The 18,710-nt window shown below is 41.4% G+C and overlaps 1 protein-coding gene across 5 annotated transcripts in view; it reads left to right on the top strand.

The window, feature by feature from the left end:
• LOC130523722 (synaptotagmin-2-like) overlaps positions 1-10,706 on the top strand; it is a 33,560-nt gene extending 22,854 nt beyond the window's left edge. For 2 of the 5 annotated variants that reach the window (XM_057029219.1, XM_057029218.1), the window contains exons 2-9: positions 4,200-4,428; positions 4,518-4,678; positions 6,317-6,448; positions 7,155-7,322; positions 7,849-8,016; positions 8,257-8,374; positions 8,551-8,684; positions 9,117-10,706. In XM_057029219.1, coding sequence (XP_056885199.1) covers positions 4,224-4,428; positions 4,518-4,678; positions 6,317-6,448; positions 7,155-7,322; positions 7,849-8,016; positions 8,257-8,374; positions 8,551-8,684; positions 9,117-9,332 — 1,302 coding nt within the window. In that variant the 5' untranslated portion in view covers positions 4,200-4,223 and the 3' untranslated portion in view covers positions 9,333-10,706. Of the gene's footprint in view, positions 1-4,199; positions 4,429-4,517; positions 4,679-6,316; positions 6,449-7,154; positions 7,323-7,848; positions 8,017-8,256; positions 8,375-8,550; positions 8,685-8,757; positions 8,974-9,116 lie in introns of all 5 variants that reach the window. The other 3 variants (XR_008949983.1, XR_008949984.1, XM_057029220.1) reach the window with 3 other exon arrangements.
• Positions 10,707-18,710: the final 8,004 nt, after the last annotated feature.

Here is an 18,710-nt window from a genome sequence, read left to right as displayed (position 1 = left end):
ACCTGATAGCGGATCATCACATTGATTTATTTTGTCTTACTGAGACCTGGCTTCAGGAGGAGGAGTATGTGAGCTTAAATGAATCTACTCCTCCTACCCATCTTAATTATCATATTCCTTGTGTTCCTGGTCGAGGAGGGAGAGGGGCAGCAATCTATCACTCCAAGTTATTAATTAATCCCTGACCAAAACATAGCTTCAGTTCATTTGAAAGCCTGACTCTTGGCATCACTCATCTGAACTGGAGGACAGAAAAGCCACTTCTGTTTGTAGTTGTATATCGGCCCCCTGCTGGGCCACATTCAGAGTTCCTGTCTGAGTTCTCTGATTTCTTATCTGACTTGGTCCTTAGAACGGAAAAAGTCATTATCATTGGAGACTTTAATATCCATATGGACGTTATAAATGACAGCTTTAGAAATGGCTTCATTTCATTACTTGAGTCAGTTGGTTTCCTCCAGCAGATAAACCAACCAACTCATAGCTTTAACCACACCCTAGATCTAGTCCTGACTTATGGTGGAGGTAGAACATGTGTCAGTGTTCCCTCAGAACCCAGTCCTGTCAGACCATTCTTTGATCACTTTTACATTTATGATTAAGGATTCTTCTATGCTCAGAACAAAGTCTTACTATAGCAGATGTCTTTCAGATAATGCTGTAGCTAAGTTTAAGGAAGTGTTGGATCGCAATACCTTTCAAGTGTAGCTGCTAATTCGCGTGTTCTTTGAATGAAGACTTCGAGAAGAAAGGTACCAATTTCAAAATGTATTTAACAATAGAACCAATTCGAGATACAAATATTACAGAGCTCCGGGCCAGTTCATAACCCTAGCAACAACAGAGTTAATTGTCAGGGCACGAAGTCTGACAACCTAACTATCCCTTGGCCCAGTCTTTTATAGTAACACACATGCAAATTCACAATGTTCATGCAATCCAATCCAGATCCCCTACTGGTATGGCCTCGTCCTCTTCTTCCAGTCCCATTTGGTGTTGGTACAGTCCTTCTTTCCATTATTTTCCCAGGTGGCCAGATCAAAGTTCCCGTTCTTCATGCAAATACGATCATCAACCCCAGCCTGATGTCCTGTTTACAATGATTGTTTAACACCCCCTGCCTGACTGGTCCTGAGATTACAGTGGAACAAACAACAATCCTGTGAATGGAATGTCTCTGTTCTTTATTACATTTGCTAATGAGTCTACCTTGCCTAACTTCTAAGAGAAGACAGGAACATATGGTGAAACACATAACAACAAGATAAAGACAATTCTCAACAGAAGTGATCCCTGTGCTGATCCCAGGACCACCGTGTGTTTCCCCAGGGATCAGTCATTATAATCTTAGCCCTGCTGAGGTTGACTCTATTGCTGAAGGTGCAGCAACCTCACTGAGAATCACGCTTGATTCTGTTGCCCCCCTGAAAAAGAAAATAGTAAATCAGAGGAGGTGTGCCCCCTGGTATAATTCACATATCAGGACCCTCAAGCAGAAAGTGCGAAGACTGGAAAGGAAGTGGCATTCTTGTAAAATAGACAGCTACCATGTAGCCTGGAAAGACTGTCTATTAGTTTACAAAAAGGCCCTTCGCAAGGCTAGAACAGCTTATTTTTCTTCTTTGATTGAGGAAAATAAGAGCAACCCCAGGTTTCTTTTCAGCACTGTGGCCAAATTAACTAAGAGCCACAGTGTTTTAGATCCACGTATCCCTTCTTCCCTGAGTGGTGAAGATTTCATGAGCTTCTTCACTGATAAAGTTCTAGCTATCAGAGAGAAAGCTAACCAGGTCATCCCAACAACTGGACCATCACCAGATGTGCCGACTGTGGGAACATACAGGGTCTCCAATGAGCCCTTAAGCTCCTTCAGCCCTATATATTTTTCTGAGGCGTCATCGCTAATTCAGAAATCCAAGACCACCATGTGTCTTTTAGATCCCATCCCAACACACCTGTTGAAGGATGTTTTACCATTGATAGGCAGTTCTATCCTGGACCAGATCAATGGTTCTTTAGTGTCAGGTTATGTACCCCGGTCCTACAAGGTGGCAGTGATTAAGCCGTTGCTTTAAAAACCATCACTGGATCTTGATGTCTTAGGAAATTATAGGCCAATATCCAACCTTCCTTTTATCTCTAAAGTTCTAGAGAAGGTGGTGGTGACTCAGTTACTGGAGCACCTGCAGAGGAACAGCCTGTTTGAGATGTTTCAGTCAGGCTTTAGAGCTCACCACAGCACAGAAACAGCACTTCTTAAAGTCACTAATGATCTTCTCATAGCTTCCGATCATGGACTGGTCTCTATGCTGGTTCTGCTGGACCTCAGTGCTGCTTTTGATACAGTTGATCACAGCATCCTGTTACAGAGACTGGAACATGTGATTGGGATTAAAGGGACAGCACTAGACTGGTTTAGATCATACTTATCTGATAGATACCAGTTTGCCCATGTCCATGGTGTTCCCTCCTCATACAGTAGGGTTAGCCATGGGGTTCCTCAAGGTTCTGTAGTTGGACCAATCCTCTTCACATTGTACATGCTTCCCTTAGGGAACATTATTCGGCAGCATGGGATACATTTTCATTGTTATGCTGATGACACTCAGCTCTATTTATCCATGAAACTCGAGGAGACAGAGAAGTTAGTGAAGCTCCAGACCTGTCTTAAAGACATAAAGTCCTGGATGTCTTCAAATTTCCTCCTCCTTAACCCAGGAAAAACTGAGGTCATGGTGTTTGGTCCTGAACCTCTCAGGGATAGATTAGATCACATGATCACTCTAGATGGTATCTCATTAACATCTAGTCTCTCTGTGAGGAATCTAGGAGTAACTTTTGATCAAAATCTCTCCTTCAACTCACACATTAAATTAGTCTCTAGAAGTGCCTTTTTTCACTTGAGGAACATCACAAAGATCAGGAAACTGCTGACGCGGCATGATGCTGAAAAGTTAGTCCATGCATTTGTTACTTCCAGGCTGGACTACTGTAACTCTTTATTATCAGGGTGTCCAAACAACTCTTTAAGAAGCCTCCAGTTGATCCAAAATGCTGCAGCCAGAGTTCTGACAGGTATTGACAAAAGAGATCACATTACTCCTGTACTGGCGTTGCTTCATTGGCTGCCCGTGCGTTTCAGGATCGATTTTAAGGTTCTTTTATTGGTTTTTAAATGTCTTAATGATCTTGGCCCGACTTATTTATCAGACATGCTTTTATTCTATCAACCCTCGCGGACTCTGAGGTCCTCCGGCACCGGCCTTTTAACCATTCCACAAGTAAGCTCTAAAACGCACGGGGAAGCGGCCTTCAGTTATTATGGTCCCCGACTGTGGAACAGCCTGCCGGAGAACCTCAGGGCCGCAGAGACTGTTGAGATTTTTAAAAAGAGGCTCAAGACACACCTTTTTAATCAGGCCTTTAACTGATTTTCTGATTATTTTTAATTTCTTTTATGTCCTCATGCTTTTTTATGTCTTTATGTCTATTTTACTTGATACTTTTACTGTTTTACTCCCTCAGTTCTTAGTTTCTCAGTTTTTAGTCTTTACACCTTTTATCCCATTTACTGTTTTAGTCCTTCAGTTTTTAGCTCCAGTGTTTCCTCATGGTGTTTCCTCATGGGGGCCTGCCAGGCTGGGAGATGTTTCCGGTCTACCGCTGGGGGTGCTGTCCCATTGTCGACTCTGGCCTGGGTGGTTAGGGGGCTCTGTGCTTTGGTGTGGAGCCTCCGGTCTGTCCGGGTCGGGGTGGTCTTTGTGGCGGTACCACCTGTGGTCACGGACTGTGACCTCCCTCGGCCTGGTGGGCCTCCAAAGGTGGCGTCTCCTTCGCCTCAGGTCTCGGTGCCCAGCCATGTCTCAACTTGCCTCAGCTTGTTTATGTGTGTGGGTGTGTGTGTAAGTGTGTTGTATGCATGTGTGTGTGTGTGTCCTTTTCTTGATTCTCTTGTTCTCTTTGCTGTTTTTATCCTTTGTGAGGCACTTTGCGCTACCTAGTGTATGAAAAGTGCCATATAAATAAAGATTGAATTGAATTGAATTGAATTAGATTTGGGGATTTTATTGCTATTTTTACTTCATTAAAATGACCAATGCCTGTAATCATTTGTTCAACATTCTACAAATATCTTGTTTGTATCCTAATTTTCTACAGTTTAAAAAAAAAATCAATCTAATTCTTGCTCCTCCTTGCAGGGACGCAGCTTCTACTGTTTGACTATGAAGTTCAACTTTTTCAAAAACTCACAGGCCACGGTGGCCACTGAGCCCATCAGTGCCACCAGTGTGACAACAGCACCAACTGCAGGTGTCATTCCCACCACTGCAGCAGAGATCCCAGGCCCAAATAACACAGAAATCAGCAAGAATGACATGTTTGAGGAAATCAAGAGCAAATTTTTAAATGAAATTGATAAAATCCCATGTGAGTAACAGTAAATGACTTTCTGCTTATGTGACGCATTGCTGTGATCTGATTAACATTAATTCACCCTTATTTCCCTGTCCTGGCAGTGCCACCGTGGGCTCTGATTGCCATTGCTGTTGTGGCTGCACTGCTCATGGTCACCTGCTGCTTCTGTATAATCAAAAAATGCTGCTGCAAGAAGAAGAAAAACAAGAAAGGAAAAAAGGGCAAAGATGGCTTCAATATGAAAGACATGCAGGGTGGCGAGGTATATCGCCTCATTCCTGCATGCTGAAACGTACACTAACAAAACACTCTGCCACTTCTACAATTGTTCATTATTTCAAGTATTTATTACACACATTGCAGTTTTTATTTGACTGCCTAAAGCTAACCGAATTTGATCTTTCACCAGCAGATTTTTTTAGCCCAAGCTATAGAGGACACAAGGAGAGCTCTCTTCCCCTACATTTATTAATGTTGTTGTGTTGGTTGTTAAGATGTGTGACGTGTTCCATTGTGGTCATTTGTTGATAAATGACACATTTTGAGAATCAAAATTGTATTTTTGAAAGATCTTGACATATTTTGAAATCAGATGGCTAGCCATTTGACAGCTGATCAACTATCATTATAGATCACTACAAGCCTTAGTGACAGTCATTTACTTTCTTCTATGACAATTTACCTCTAACTAAGACAAAATGTGTCATTCTTCATCATACTCACCATTCTGGTAGTGTTGACCGCCTCTCTTTTTGTAAAGTGTTCAGTTGTGTTGTGAGTTGAACCTCTTCCTCTCTGTTCTCCTTTTCTTTTCCCTGCTTTGTGTCTATCTTGTCTTTGCCCCATGTTTCTTGACTGTGGTGGACTCCTGCTATACGGTAGGTGAATAGTTTGTGTCGATGCTCTCCAACCCCCAAGAGAGAGAGAGAGAGAGAGAGAGGGGGGGGTTCATGGAATGAAACTTGTAGCCTTCCTTGCCTTTTTTTATTTTTAGCTCCCACAAAAGCATTTTTTAAAATTCTCTGATGACAGTTTGAGAAGGTTACATTGGAAAGTTATGATCTGCTCCATAAACCCCCAGAGAGGAGAGTCAAATACATTGTTCCGACGAATACACTGGACAATGTAATAATCACCATTATGGAACATGCTGGCCTAAGAACTGATATGGTAGTTTTAAATTACCACAGGTGATAAATGCATGTGACAAAGGGCATGGTTGGTTGTTCAGAGATAAATTTGCATGAAAGGCCAAACACTGACTGTTTTCTTGTAACATAGTGGTGGGATGTTGCGATACTGGATAGGAATCGATGCTAAATTTCAAGGCCAAAACAAAATCTTTATAATAGCTCCAATAATCACAATAGTATTGAACTCACTTTCAAATACCTGGCTGTGCCCTTTGCTGTGCAAGATTTGATGCAATAATCTTGGAGACGGGGTAATCTAGGCTTTTTTGCATCAAATAAAATCTTTGCATCGAGGCTAAAGGGTTAGCATAGTTCTGTGTTTTATCAAAAATATTGAGAGAAAAAAATTAGGTTAAGTTGAACAAACAAAGAATATATACAAAGAAATCTGTCTTTACACAGTCTATAAATATATTGGAAATTGCATTATTTGCCATCTTTTTGGAACAAGCATGCAAGGCCTCCAATGACTGGCTGTCAGTGTACTGATCAAGCATGTCAAAGGAATTGCCCAATGACCTGAAACTCTTCAGAAGTCAAAATGTGCAAAAAGTCTAAACATGCATTTCACACTGTGCAGGTAGGTATCAAAACATGAAAGCCCTAGAACTCCAGTGTCTGTGGCATGCTTGGTGTTGTAGGGAGCCACACATTCTGAACTGTAATGCCCTAACCTTTAACGTTGTGTTTTGTCTTGTGATGTTTAGAAACTTCAGGATGATGATGATGAAGAGGGAGAAACTGGACTGACTGAGGAGGAGAAAGAGGAAGAGGATAAAGAGAAGGAGAAACTGGGGAAGCTGCAGTATTCTATAGATTATGACTTTGAGAATACAAAGGTTGGTGCTATTATGCATTTTTGTTGCTTTCACAACATTGACACCTGATGTTATTGGCAGTTTTCTGAAATATATTACATTTCCCAGTGTAAAATGAGCATTTTGATCATACTTGTACATTTCTTACTATTCTATACTATACTATACAATATTAAAACATGTAAGACTCGCATAAACTGTCAGTGTCCTGCTGGAGTTTCTGTTCATGTTTACATAATTTAAAATTTAATTTCCAAAAATAAAGGAAAAAGGAAAAGCAATAGGAGTGAAACCAAAAGCTGTTATGTGACCCCCTTCAAACAAGCTTGTACACTTGTTACGTGTTGAAGGACTAAATTGCAGAATATTGGAAAACTGGAAATACATCTGGATGCTCACAGATCTGTAATATAGATGAGACAGGAATTTGAGTTATTATAAATTAAATTAATAATTTTTTTGTACACATTACTACAATAAATGCTATTTTTTTAATACACCAGAACGTGCTTGACAGCAAAGTATACTTTGTACTGTCAATTATGGATTCAATGCATGAAGAAGCTTAATAAAAATAAAAAAGAATATTTAGCTTAATTCATGATTTAAGAAAACTCCTAGCTCTCTACAACAATGAAAAACACACACAAAAAGAAAAACTTTTTTTTTAAATTTAGTAATTAAAAACATAATAAAAGCATCTTTTCACTCCCTCATGCATTCACAGCTCACGGTTGGCATCCTTCAAGCTGCAGACCTTATTTCAATGGACTCTGGCGGTACCTCGGATCCTTACGTTAAAGTCTTGCTCCTGCCTGACAAGAAAAAGAAGTATGATACTAAAGTCCACAAGAAAACACTGAACCCAGTGTTCAACGAGACATTTGTGTTCAAGGTTAGTCTTACTGTGTATGTGTGCTGATAAGTCGGATCATTTGTTATAGATGTGGATCAGATTCTTTTATGCAACTGCTTAATTCACACGTTGGTCATCAACAAGAGAAACAACTAAACGGTGTTCCATGTTTTACTAGCTTGTTAGCTTTGTATATGAGATGATATGCTGAATTGCTAACTTGGTGTCTGTATGTGCATTCTGCTGCTCTGTACAAGTACATGATGCTCATTCTTTCCTGCATAATAAAGTCCACAGAGACAATTCATATTTCTTTGGTCCTGATGGTATCCTCAGGTTGTCTGAAAATTTGGTGCAGTTAAGAAAAGGAAACCCAATATTGTACTTTTTTTTCCTTCCGTATCCTTGCTAAACCTTATATAAATGACCTCTAAATTTTATATTCTGACATTTGTTTCCTTGTCTTTACAATACATTTGCCCAGATCATTGAATTATTTGCTTTTATTTTAATAATTTGAAGGTGCTTTAACTTCAGAAGGAAAAGCATAATATCTGTTGTTCAGGTGCCGTACGAGGAGCTTGGAGGGAAGACTCTGGTGATGTCTGTTTATGACTATGACCGATTCTCAAAACATGATGTCATTGGCGAGGTGAAGATTCCCATGAACACCATAGACCTGGGTCGGCCAATAGAAGAGTGGCGGGATCTGGAGAGTGCAGATCAGGAGGAGGTGCTCTTCCCTTTTCAATTTCTGTTTTTACGTCTACCAAGTTTCACAGCTTTTAGACATTTATTTTCATAATTTTGATTTATTTTTTGCTTTTTATTTGACAAGATATGTTACATTTGTAAAGTTAAATTTAACTTTACATGTTTTCCTTATGATGTTATTTACTGTGAGCATTTAGCTCACTACAGCTAATCACCACAACCCAAAACACAAATTTGTCTCTTCTCTCTGTCTTGACAGCCAGAGAAACTTGGAGACATATGTATCTCACTCCGTTATGTCCCCACTGCTGGGAAACTCACCGTTTGCATCCTGGAAGCTAAGAACCTGAAGAAGATGGATGCCTGTGGATTATCTGGTATGGTGCTTTTTCTGAGAATTTTACATTTTAATCTCTAAATTCAGGATATAATCTTCAAATATACTTAACCTTAAATTATATTTGCTATTTTGACAAGATTTTTAATCAAAAATCCATACAGTTTCTATGAATGTATTTCACAACGAAAACATTCTGGCACAAAAATGTTGCAGATCCATATGTAAAGATCCAGTTGCTGCAGGGAGGTAAACGGCTGAAGAAAAAGAAGACCACCGTGAAGAAGAACACCCTAAACCCTTACTATAATGAGTCATTTAGCTTTGAAATCCCACTGGAACAAATGCAGGTAAGGGACAGACACATCAGCTTCAGAGGTATCTGATGCTCTTCAAGCTTATCATCCCATTTTTCTGTTACAGATCCTTCCACCATCATATAACACCCCAATGAAGTGAAATACTTCACAGAAAAAAATTTTTTCGTGCTGAAGCATAAAAATGTATCACTCTTCTTTGCATCACAGTCATGTGTTTTTGAGATTAACCTCCTCTTTCATGTTGGTTCTGAGCCATTAGCTATAATGTTAAATCGCCTCATTTTGCTGTAGCTACAAACAGAATTACAACTCAAAACAGGTAAATTAGAGCAGATTGTGTATTTATTGTTCTCTATTTGATTGAAGTTGAGTTTTTACTGCTTTTGTCGCTATATATGGTTTACATCCATATTTATTGTGACAGCAAATAATATAAATCATGTTCTGCTTTTGCCATTACAGAAAATCATTGTCGTGGTCACAGTGTTTGATTATGACAAGATCGGTAAGAATGACGCCATTGGGAAGATCTTTGTAGGCAGTAAGGCGACAGGACTAGGTCTGAAGCACTGGTCTGACATGCTGGCTAACCCACGTCGCCCCATTGCCCAGTGGCATCCATTGCAGCCAGAGGAGGACATCGATGGACAGCTGGCATCCTTGGCTGCAAAAAAATAACATGTCCCACCCCCCAGTTTATGTACTCACTCAGAAATCCAGCCCAACGATCACCTTCCACATTGCATGAATTTCAGGATTTAACTCATGTCTGCTGATTGTGAAATTAACTGAGCAAAAAGCAGATATTTTAGAAAATCTGCTAATTCATGTTTCGGTGAAATAAATTTATTTTAGCCTATATCATTGAGAGGATTTGCACTTAATGGTTTGGTGATGATTTTGTAAATGACGTTGGGTCTTAATGTCATTTAAAAATGTAGAAACTGATCATTAGGGTGCTGAATGGTTGTGTTGATTACAAGTTTGCATTAGATTTAAAGAGCATGCTTTATTTACATCCTCACTGGTCAGCGTATCCCATGTTCACGATCATGTCTTGCTTATAAGTGTGCTTAAAATTGCAATAGGGTGTATATCACTGGTTTACTTCCTGCATACTGTCTGTTGAAGTCTTTTTTAGTCCATTGCAATGCAAAAAAGTATAATAATACAGCAAAGTGACTGCTGTTGAGTTGCTTGCTTTGTGTTGACAGTAAAGACTGTAAATTAATTTAAACATATGTATGTTCTACAAGCAGAGCTAATGCAGGAGAGCAGTACAAGGGTGCCTTTCCTGATAGGAATTGTATACACAGTAAATAATATTATAAAATAAAAGTCAGGGACACTTTGAATGTGCCATATCTACAGCTGTGCTGACCACTTGGATGTAAACCTTACTTGTCTGTGGACAAAATAAGAATACTACAAAGTGTAACAATGATGTGTTAGACAGCTCTGACCATGCTACTTTTAAATAGCTTCAACCAATCAAAAAATATATTAGAAAGAGAGACTGACTGACTGACTGACCGAAGCAGAGTGCATGCATCCAGGAATACTGTAATTAAAATTGCTGTATTCACTCAAAGTATTCCTTTGGTATTTCCACATTATGCAGTAAAATCCTAACATTATTTGTACATTAATAAATTAGTAAGCTTAAAATGTTAAAATTATCATATGAACATACTGCATATTGCATCTGTGTCTGAATTTGTCGAAAGATGAAGGCCGGAAAAGAGAATGTATAAAAGAATATATGTATGAATAAAAAAGGATGAGAGAGATTGAAATAATGTTTACATTTTATGCATTCAGAGTTAATTTGAATTATTGTACACCATGTGTCCGACTAAAAATAAATATGCAAAAGTCTAAAGAGCAGCAGCACACCAATTGCTCCATTCAAAATATATCTTATTATTGACATTATGCTTTGTGCATGTATTTGAAAGATGATGTACATAGCATGTTTTAGATAGGAACCATGTGTGTGTATTTGTGTTATGTCATTTTTGATAATAAAAAGAAGACCAAAATAATGAAGAATCCACAGACTGTTAATTGAGTGTTATGTTAAAATCACTCAATCTAGTTTAAGTGTGAATAATCTTATGCCTGTATAATGCCTCACACAGTATTTGGTTCAAAGTGGAGCTTCTATCAGTACACACATATAGTATACCGGTAATACACTTCCCATCCCTTGTCCCTCCTTTGAAATTATAAAGGCTGGTCAAAAGTGATCAAAGTCCGTGCATTGCCAGTGAAATGTGTATTTTGGATCGCAATATACAGGTCCAAGATGGTTTTACAGTTGGCAACAGGTGGCGACATGGACTTGGTATAGATACGTACTTTGAGAAATTGGAACTATAATCAATTTACAATCACTTAACTTTGTTCCTGTCAAATGGTTCGCTAATAAAAATACTATATACTATATCAATACTATATACTATACAACATCAGCACTACACACTTAAATAAGCTAATCAGCCAATAGCTCAGACTCACATTTTTCAAGGTCTAAATATGGTAATAAAATATATTGCATTTTCTACTGGAAATTTTGTCCATTAAAACCATACGCAGACATCAATATGGCTATAGTTCAGATAGAAGAATAAACAATTAACACATTTAATGGCCATGTATGTATGTATGTATGTATGTATGTATGTATGTATGTATGTATGTATGTATGTATGTACGTATGTGTGTGTGTGTGTGTGTGTGTATGTATGTATGTATGTATACACACACACACACACACACTATATATACTGCAATAGAAATGCAATACGATTTTCTATCTAATATACTTTTTACAGGGGTAAGTGAAGATACAGTACAGTAAAATGAACTTCCAGATTTGTTCCTCAGGTTTACAGGGAACACCACAGAGATAGCTTCATATGATACTAATAAAACAATACATTATTTTTAACATGTAATGATAACTTTTATGATGTATGTCCCTTTTGTTATCAAATCAAATCAAATCAATCTTTATTTATATAGCGTCTTTTACAATCAAAATTGTTTCTAGGCGCTTTTCAGAATCCCAGGGCCTAAACCCAGACAAGCAACAGCGCCAAGGAAAAACTCCCTTTTAACAGGAAGAAACCTTGAGCAGGATCAGGCTCATGTAGGGGGACCCTCCTGCTGATGGCCGGCTGGGTAGAGCGAGAGAGGAGAGGAGAGGAGAGGAGAGGAGAGGAGGAGAGGAGAGGAGAGGAGAGGAGAGGAGAGGAGAGGAGAGAGGAGAGGAGCCACACTATTGGCCCTGTGTTGGGCCAATAGTGTGGCTGGTCTAAGAGTTCAAAATATATTCACAAGCACATGTGTAGCAGCTGTAGTTGTCACTCAGATGTTGGGAGGGTGGAGGTAACATGGCTCTTTTAGCAACACAATACTTTCAGTATCTTCAGTACTGTCAACATCAGTCGTCAAAACCTTCCTTGTCCTGTCGCTTAATTCATCATGTTGCGAGTCACTCACATGGATTGTAAATTGTCCAAAAACATTAGTACCATCAGTCTCTTCTCCTATGTCATATATGTCCATTTCAAGTTTGTATGGGTAATGTAGGCTAATGATTTGAGGGTTGGAACGTTTAGGGGAGCACAAAGGTAGTGTCCAGGGCCACCTTGAAGGTGAGGCAATTTCTGAAATGATCCCCAGGTCGGGGTAGTTTCTCCAATCCAAGGTAGGACATCAGCTGTTCTGTCCTCAAAAGTCAGCGTGACCTCCCCGTTGGCCAATACAAGGGCTGTCACGCAGAAAAAAAAGCAAGCCATACAACATAAAAAACATAAAATGTTTCGGCGGTGGTGCCCCGAAAACCAGGTGTCCAATGTAGACAATTGGACGAGTTTTGGGGAAAACCTAGTCTGATTAGGAGAGACTGTATCTCTCCCACTTGGGAGGGTGCCTCTCTCATTTATGTCGTGCCATATTCATTTTTGAGCTTAATTTTGATTTATCCGCTGTCTTTCCTGTGGCACTTAGCTAAATGAAGACCGTTCATAATGTCTGATGTTTTGATCTTTACACTGAGGGCAGGCAAAAGTTTTTCCATCATCCTTGTGCCATTCGTGGGTGCACTGCCTGAGAACACCAAATTCCATTTGGCATTTTCACCTGCTTTGACCTGCTATCATTGGCTCAGAAAATTTAACTAGTGTGTCCGAGCCAATTTTTGGTGGGTCTACAAATTTAAAGACCAAAAACAAAAAAACTAAATTGGAAATCTATAAACTGTTACCAAAAAAAAGCAATAAAGGTACACTGTGCAATCTTCCATGGTTTCAGGCAATTTCATTTTTGTCTCAAACTGTTAGCCTCCCCTATTGATAGCTAGCAGGAGTTTTGTTTCATTTTCTCCCGCTTATCTGGATCCGGGTCGCAGGGGCAGCAGCTTCAGGAGGGATGCCCAGACAGCACTCTCCCTGGCCACTTCCATCAGCTCTTCCGGGGGGACCCCCAGCCGCTCCCAAGCCAGGCAAGAGATGTAATTTCTCCACCTAGTCCTGGGCCGGCCACAAGGCCGCCTCCCGGTGGGACATGTCCGGAACACCTCTAAAGGGAGGCGTCCGGAAGGCATCCTAGCCAAATGCCCGAGCCACCCCAACTGACTCCTCTCGATGTGGAGAAGCAGCAGTTCTTGTTCTTTCGGTCATCACCCAACGTTGATGGCCATAGGTGAGGATTGGGACGTAGATTGACCTGTAAATCGAGAGCTTTGCCTTCTGGCTCAGCTCCTTCTTCACCACGACAGATCGGTTAAGCGCCCGCATCACTGCTGACGCTGCTCCGATCCGCCTGTCGATCTCACGTTCCATCCTACCCTCACTCGTGAACAAGATCCTGAGATACTTGAGCTCCTCCACCTGGGGCAGGACCTCCTCTCCAACCCGGAGAAGGCACTCTACCTTTTTCCGGGCCATGGACTCTGACTTGGAGTTGCTGATCCTCATCCCTGCCGCTTCACACTCTGTTGCGAACCATCCCAGCATTTGTTGGAGGTCCCTGTTCAATGGCGCCAGAAGAAGTACGTAAGAGACGAGATCCTCGACACCCTCCAATCCCCAGCTGCACATAGAAATTCTGTCCATAAAAGTTATGAACAGAACCGGTGACAAAGGGCAGCCCTGGCGGAGTCCAACCCTTACTGGGAACGAGTCCGACTTACAACCGGCTATCCGGACCATGCTCCTGCTCCTTTGGTACAGGGACTGAACGGCCCTTATCAAGGTGTGAGGGTGATGTTTGGTCACCCGCGCTGTTCGTTCACTAGACTCAGATCAACCACACAGACAACCGGAGGCCTTGCAAGGGAGAGCTGACGAGCAGTTCAAGCTTCCTCTCTCAACTCCGTCAGTCTGCTGCTCGCTCTCCTCTTTTATTTGGTTCACACAACATTGGTATCAAAACAACTTCATGATTCCTTCTCCTCCTATCTCTACGACTTCCTCGTGTCCTTGAACATGATACCTCCCAGTGCTGGGAACATAACAGCTACAATACTTGAGTCAAACACTCATACATTCTTTTTGATTAAACATTCTAAATCTACTTACTATACTTACTATAGCATTGAAACGATAATAGTAATAACAACAATAATTCTTCTCACATTTCCCTCCTGTTTATCGTTAAATGCGTCTAGATTCTCATTGTCAGTATTACATCATTTCATTTCATGAAATTTAAATGCATTACGTCATTTTCCTAGAAACACATTTCTTACACTCAGAGTTCAACATGTGTACAGCTTAAGACATCTTAAACATTTCATTTACATCTTGCATCACATTTGTCCATTCTTCTTCTGATTCCTCTTCATCGTTGTCCAGTAGAGATCGTTCTTCCACCTGCAGCAAAGTACTAGTAACAGCCGATCCCACGAGCCGGCCAATGCAACCCCGAACAAGAGGTACTACACAGCAAGCTAGTATGGCTAATACTAGCAGCACTATCCCTATCATCATTCCTATCTTGAACAACAGTTCCCTCCACCTTGACAACATCCCTGTAAGCCAGTCTGGTGGGGGACTACCATCATCAATCATAGCTCTCTGTAGTTTAGTTAAATTTTTCAATGCGCTATCTATCAGGTGACCGTCCGCATCATTCTCTGGGATGAACGTACAACAGTAATCTCCTACCATTGCACAAACTCCTCCCTGGGGGGCCGTTATGAGATCTAAGGCCATCCTATTCTGCATGGTCATCAGTCTTAGCGCTGTCATTTCTTCCTTGACTCCTGTGAGAGCAACTTTTGTCAAATTAGTAAATACTTTCAACCTGTAATCAACTGTTTCCAATCTCAATATGTTCTTTCCTATTCCTAGCCACGGAAAGAGTGTCATGATCACTTTATTTCCGGTTGGCCAATGCTTAAACTCTCGTGGTACATCTGTGCCCCACACTGAGTCATGTGGTTTGAACTCGTCATTCAAATCTCTCCTGGAACGCAACTGTGGTGCAGATCTAGCATTAGCAGCATAAATTATGACTGTGTGATCCTTGAGATGTACTGGAGCACACACTCCTGACCAGTTTGCTGGTAGGTCTGCATACGCATTGTGTCCACATAACCACCATCCCTTATTCACTAATTGCGTGCCTTTGTCTCCTGGCGCGAAAGCGGGATAGTTACATGTACAGTTATAACCTTCTGGACACCTCTGTGTTGCTTCATCTAAGGTATATGCACCACATAAGTGCCGGGGATCATCAATACACTCCTGTTCACACTGTTCGGAACTTTTATTTTGCTGTAGACACGTTCTCCGATAAGGCCGACCAGTTGGAGTGTTAAACCTCACATCACGATTGACTCCCAGTGCGCATGACGTATAAACAACTTTACAGACATCCTTGTGTAATGACCCTAAGTCTCTACCACCACTCCGTGCATAACAGTATGTGTGATTTATTGCACCTAGCACAGGGAATCTGAATCTGTTGGCTTTCCCTGTCATTGTCCGTAGTGGCTCTTGGGTGCAGTTGCTGCGAGTGAACCACGTTCCGTCCAACAACTTGAGTGTGAAGTTCGTGTCACGGCTTAGCCCTATGTGGACAAAGCACTGTCCTACACTCCCTGTCATCGGTTCAGCAGTTATTCGCGGTGTATGCACGGAAACTGGTAGCATAGAACAAACATAACAACGAGAATGATTCTGTGTCCGAGCTGTGAAATTAGCATAGCGCCACCATGTATTCAAACTGTAAGTGTGTGAGGACTCTGGATCTTGTTCTAACCATGAATGTTCTAAGTGGCTAACTACGGTGCATTTAGCGCGCGCGTAGCTCTCATCCTGTCTCAGAGCATCTTTCTGTCCCTGATTACCTCCCTCCTGTCGGAAATTCCAAAGACCAAAACTCACGAGTCCTGCCGTCACAGCACTCACCACAATTAGGAAGAACAACTTCATTTCCTTTTAGATCCTCTTCACAGGTTCCGACGGGGTTCAGCCGTTGCTGGACCTATACAGGCCGTCAGCCGTTTACGGAGAGTCCGCCACTGCTCCCTCGCCTTCACCTGGAAGAATTTTCTGTTTCTTACAATGGGAAAGGTGTATCCACGACAGTTTCCCGTCCACTCGAACTGCAGTCTTTGTGGTCAGCTGTACTTGATAAGGACCTTCCCATCTAGGCGTGTTCCACCTCTTCCGCACAAACTTCTTCACCCACACGTAGTCGCCCGGTCGAATGGGTTCCTGGGGGGTGGAATCTGTGGAAGACACAGGACTAGGCAGAACATTTACTGTATTCACACATCGGTTAAGTAACACTTTTTTCAGATAATCTGCTATTGTTTCTTCAACATGTTTTAGCTCATTTGTTGTTGCAAAGTATGGTAGGCAATAAGGCCGCCCATATAATGCTTCAAAGGGTGTGATGCCTGTTTTCTTGTGTGGTGTTATGTGCATCCATAATTTCACCAGGTCGAGACAAAACATCCAGTTCTTTCCTGTCTCGTCCATACATTTCTTTAGTCTGTTTTTAATAGTACCATTGACTCTTTCAACCAACCCTGCACTCTGAGGGTGGTATGCGCAGTGATTCTTCAAATCAATGTCCAAAGTTACTCCTACAGTTTTCACTATCTCATTTACAAAATGGCTTCCATTGTCGCTCCAGATGACCTTCGGGATGCCAAACCTGGGAATGATCTCTCTACATAAAACTTTTGCTACTGTCAGTGCATCTGCTTTTGCTGTGGGGAAAATTTCTACCCACCTAGTAAATCCATCTAACACTACTAGACAATATTGTTTACCTTCACATGGTGTTAGCTGAATAAAATCTAGAAAAACTGTGTGAAATGGATGATTTGGCAATGGTGTAGTGCCTGCAGGGGCCTTAAGGGCTCCCTGTGGGCTGTGTTTTACACAAATAGCACATTGTGAACAAAAATTTTTTGAGTAGGTATGAAATCCTATAGTGTAATAATGTTCATTAACCATCTGTACCATCCCTCCTGTTGAGACATGGCATGGCCCATGGCTCACTAATGCTGCCCATTTATGCATATTCCGGGGAAGGATTGGTTTATTGCCTATGGTTAACAGTCCTTTGTCATCCAGTTTGGCTCCTCGCTTCTTCCACGTGGCCTTTTCTTTTTCTGGAGCACTTTGTTGCATTTCTTTTAGAATATCATTATCTGCAGGTTCTAAGGTAAATGATTCCTCATTATCAAGAAGTGTGTTGTTATTTGCTGCAGCCTTTGCGGCTCTGTCAGCAAAGGCATTGCCTTGTGAGACTGCGTCTGTGTTGTTAGTGTGTGCAGTGCATTTACATACAGCTATTTTGCGTGGCTGCTGTACTGCAGCTAATAACTTTTTTAACAGTTCTGCATGCATGACCGGTTTGCCGGTCGACGTTTTCATCCCTCTTAAATTCCATTGTTGAGCAAACACAAACAGCGTGGAAAAAGCATATTGACTATCTGTATAAATGGTAACATCTTGTCCTTTGCTTAGTTCACAGGCACGTGTGAGTGCGACGAGTTCTGCAGCTTGAGCAGAATAGGAGGAGGGAAGTGGTTTCGCCTCCACCACCTCAGTTGCTGTAACTACTGCATAGGCAGTTCTAGTGCGTCCACAGTCATCCTTTCTCGACGATCCATCCACAAAGAGTGTCTGTCCTGTAGTCAACGCAACATCACTGAGATCTGGTCGCGGCAGGACCTTGGTGGAGACCTCATCCAGGCAGTTGTGCTGGTGTCCCTCTTCTGCGGTGGGTAGCAGCGTTGCTGGGTTTAAGGTCGTGCAGCGACGAATCGTCAGATTCGGCTGAGACAGCAACACTGCCATACAGGAAAGATGACGTGCTGGCGACAGGAATGCTATCTTACTTTGTAGCAGCAGTATTGACACTGCATGTGGAACTAGCAAAGTTAGCTCATGATATAGCACCACTCCTGCGGAGGCTTTTACTGCCTCAGATGCTGCCACCACTGCTTTAACGCATGGTGGGAGTGCACAAACTACGGGATCTAGCTTGTGGGAGTAGTAGGCCACTGGCTGCCTCTTATCTCCGTGCTTCTGCAACAAAACTGAAGTCATAAAATTACCTTTGCAATCTACGACCTGCTCAAAAGGCTTCTGATAGTCTGGCAGCTTTAACACTCCAGCACCTACAAGGGCCTGCTTTATGTACATAAATGCTTCTTCAGCTTCAGGGGTCCAAGTTAACACATCAGTCATTGCTAAGGGATTATCATACATCAATGCTTGTAAAGGGGCAGTTATTTTCGCATAATCTAAGATCCATGATCTGCAAAAATTCACAAGTCCTAAGAATGACATCATCTGCTTCTTTGTTTTTGGTTTTGGGGCTTCAAGCACTGCTGTTTTCCTCGACTCGAGAATAGCTTTGCCATTATGTGTCAAAACATGGCCCAGATAAATCACTTTCTGCTTCACCAGCTGCAGTTTACTTTTGCTTAATCTATGGCCTTGAGCTGCTAGCCAGTGTAGCAATGCTAGCGTGTCTGACCAACAATGTGCCTCTGTTTTTGAGGCCATGAGGATGTCA

The sequence above is a fragment of the Takifugu flavidus genome, chromosome 4 (assembly GCF_003711565.1).
Source record: "Takifugu flavidus isolate HTHZ2018 chromosome 4, ASM371156v2, whole genome shotgun sequence".
Taxonomy (NCBI): Eukaryota; Metazoa; Chordata; class Actinopteri; order Tetraodontiformes; family Tetraodontidae; genus Takifugu; species Takifugu flavidus.
Note: the sequence above shows the minus strand (reverse complement) of the source record. Positions and strands in the feature narration are given on the sequence as shown.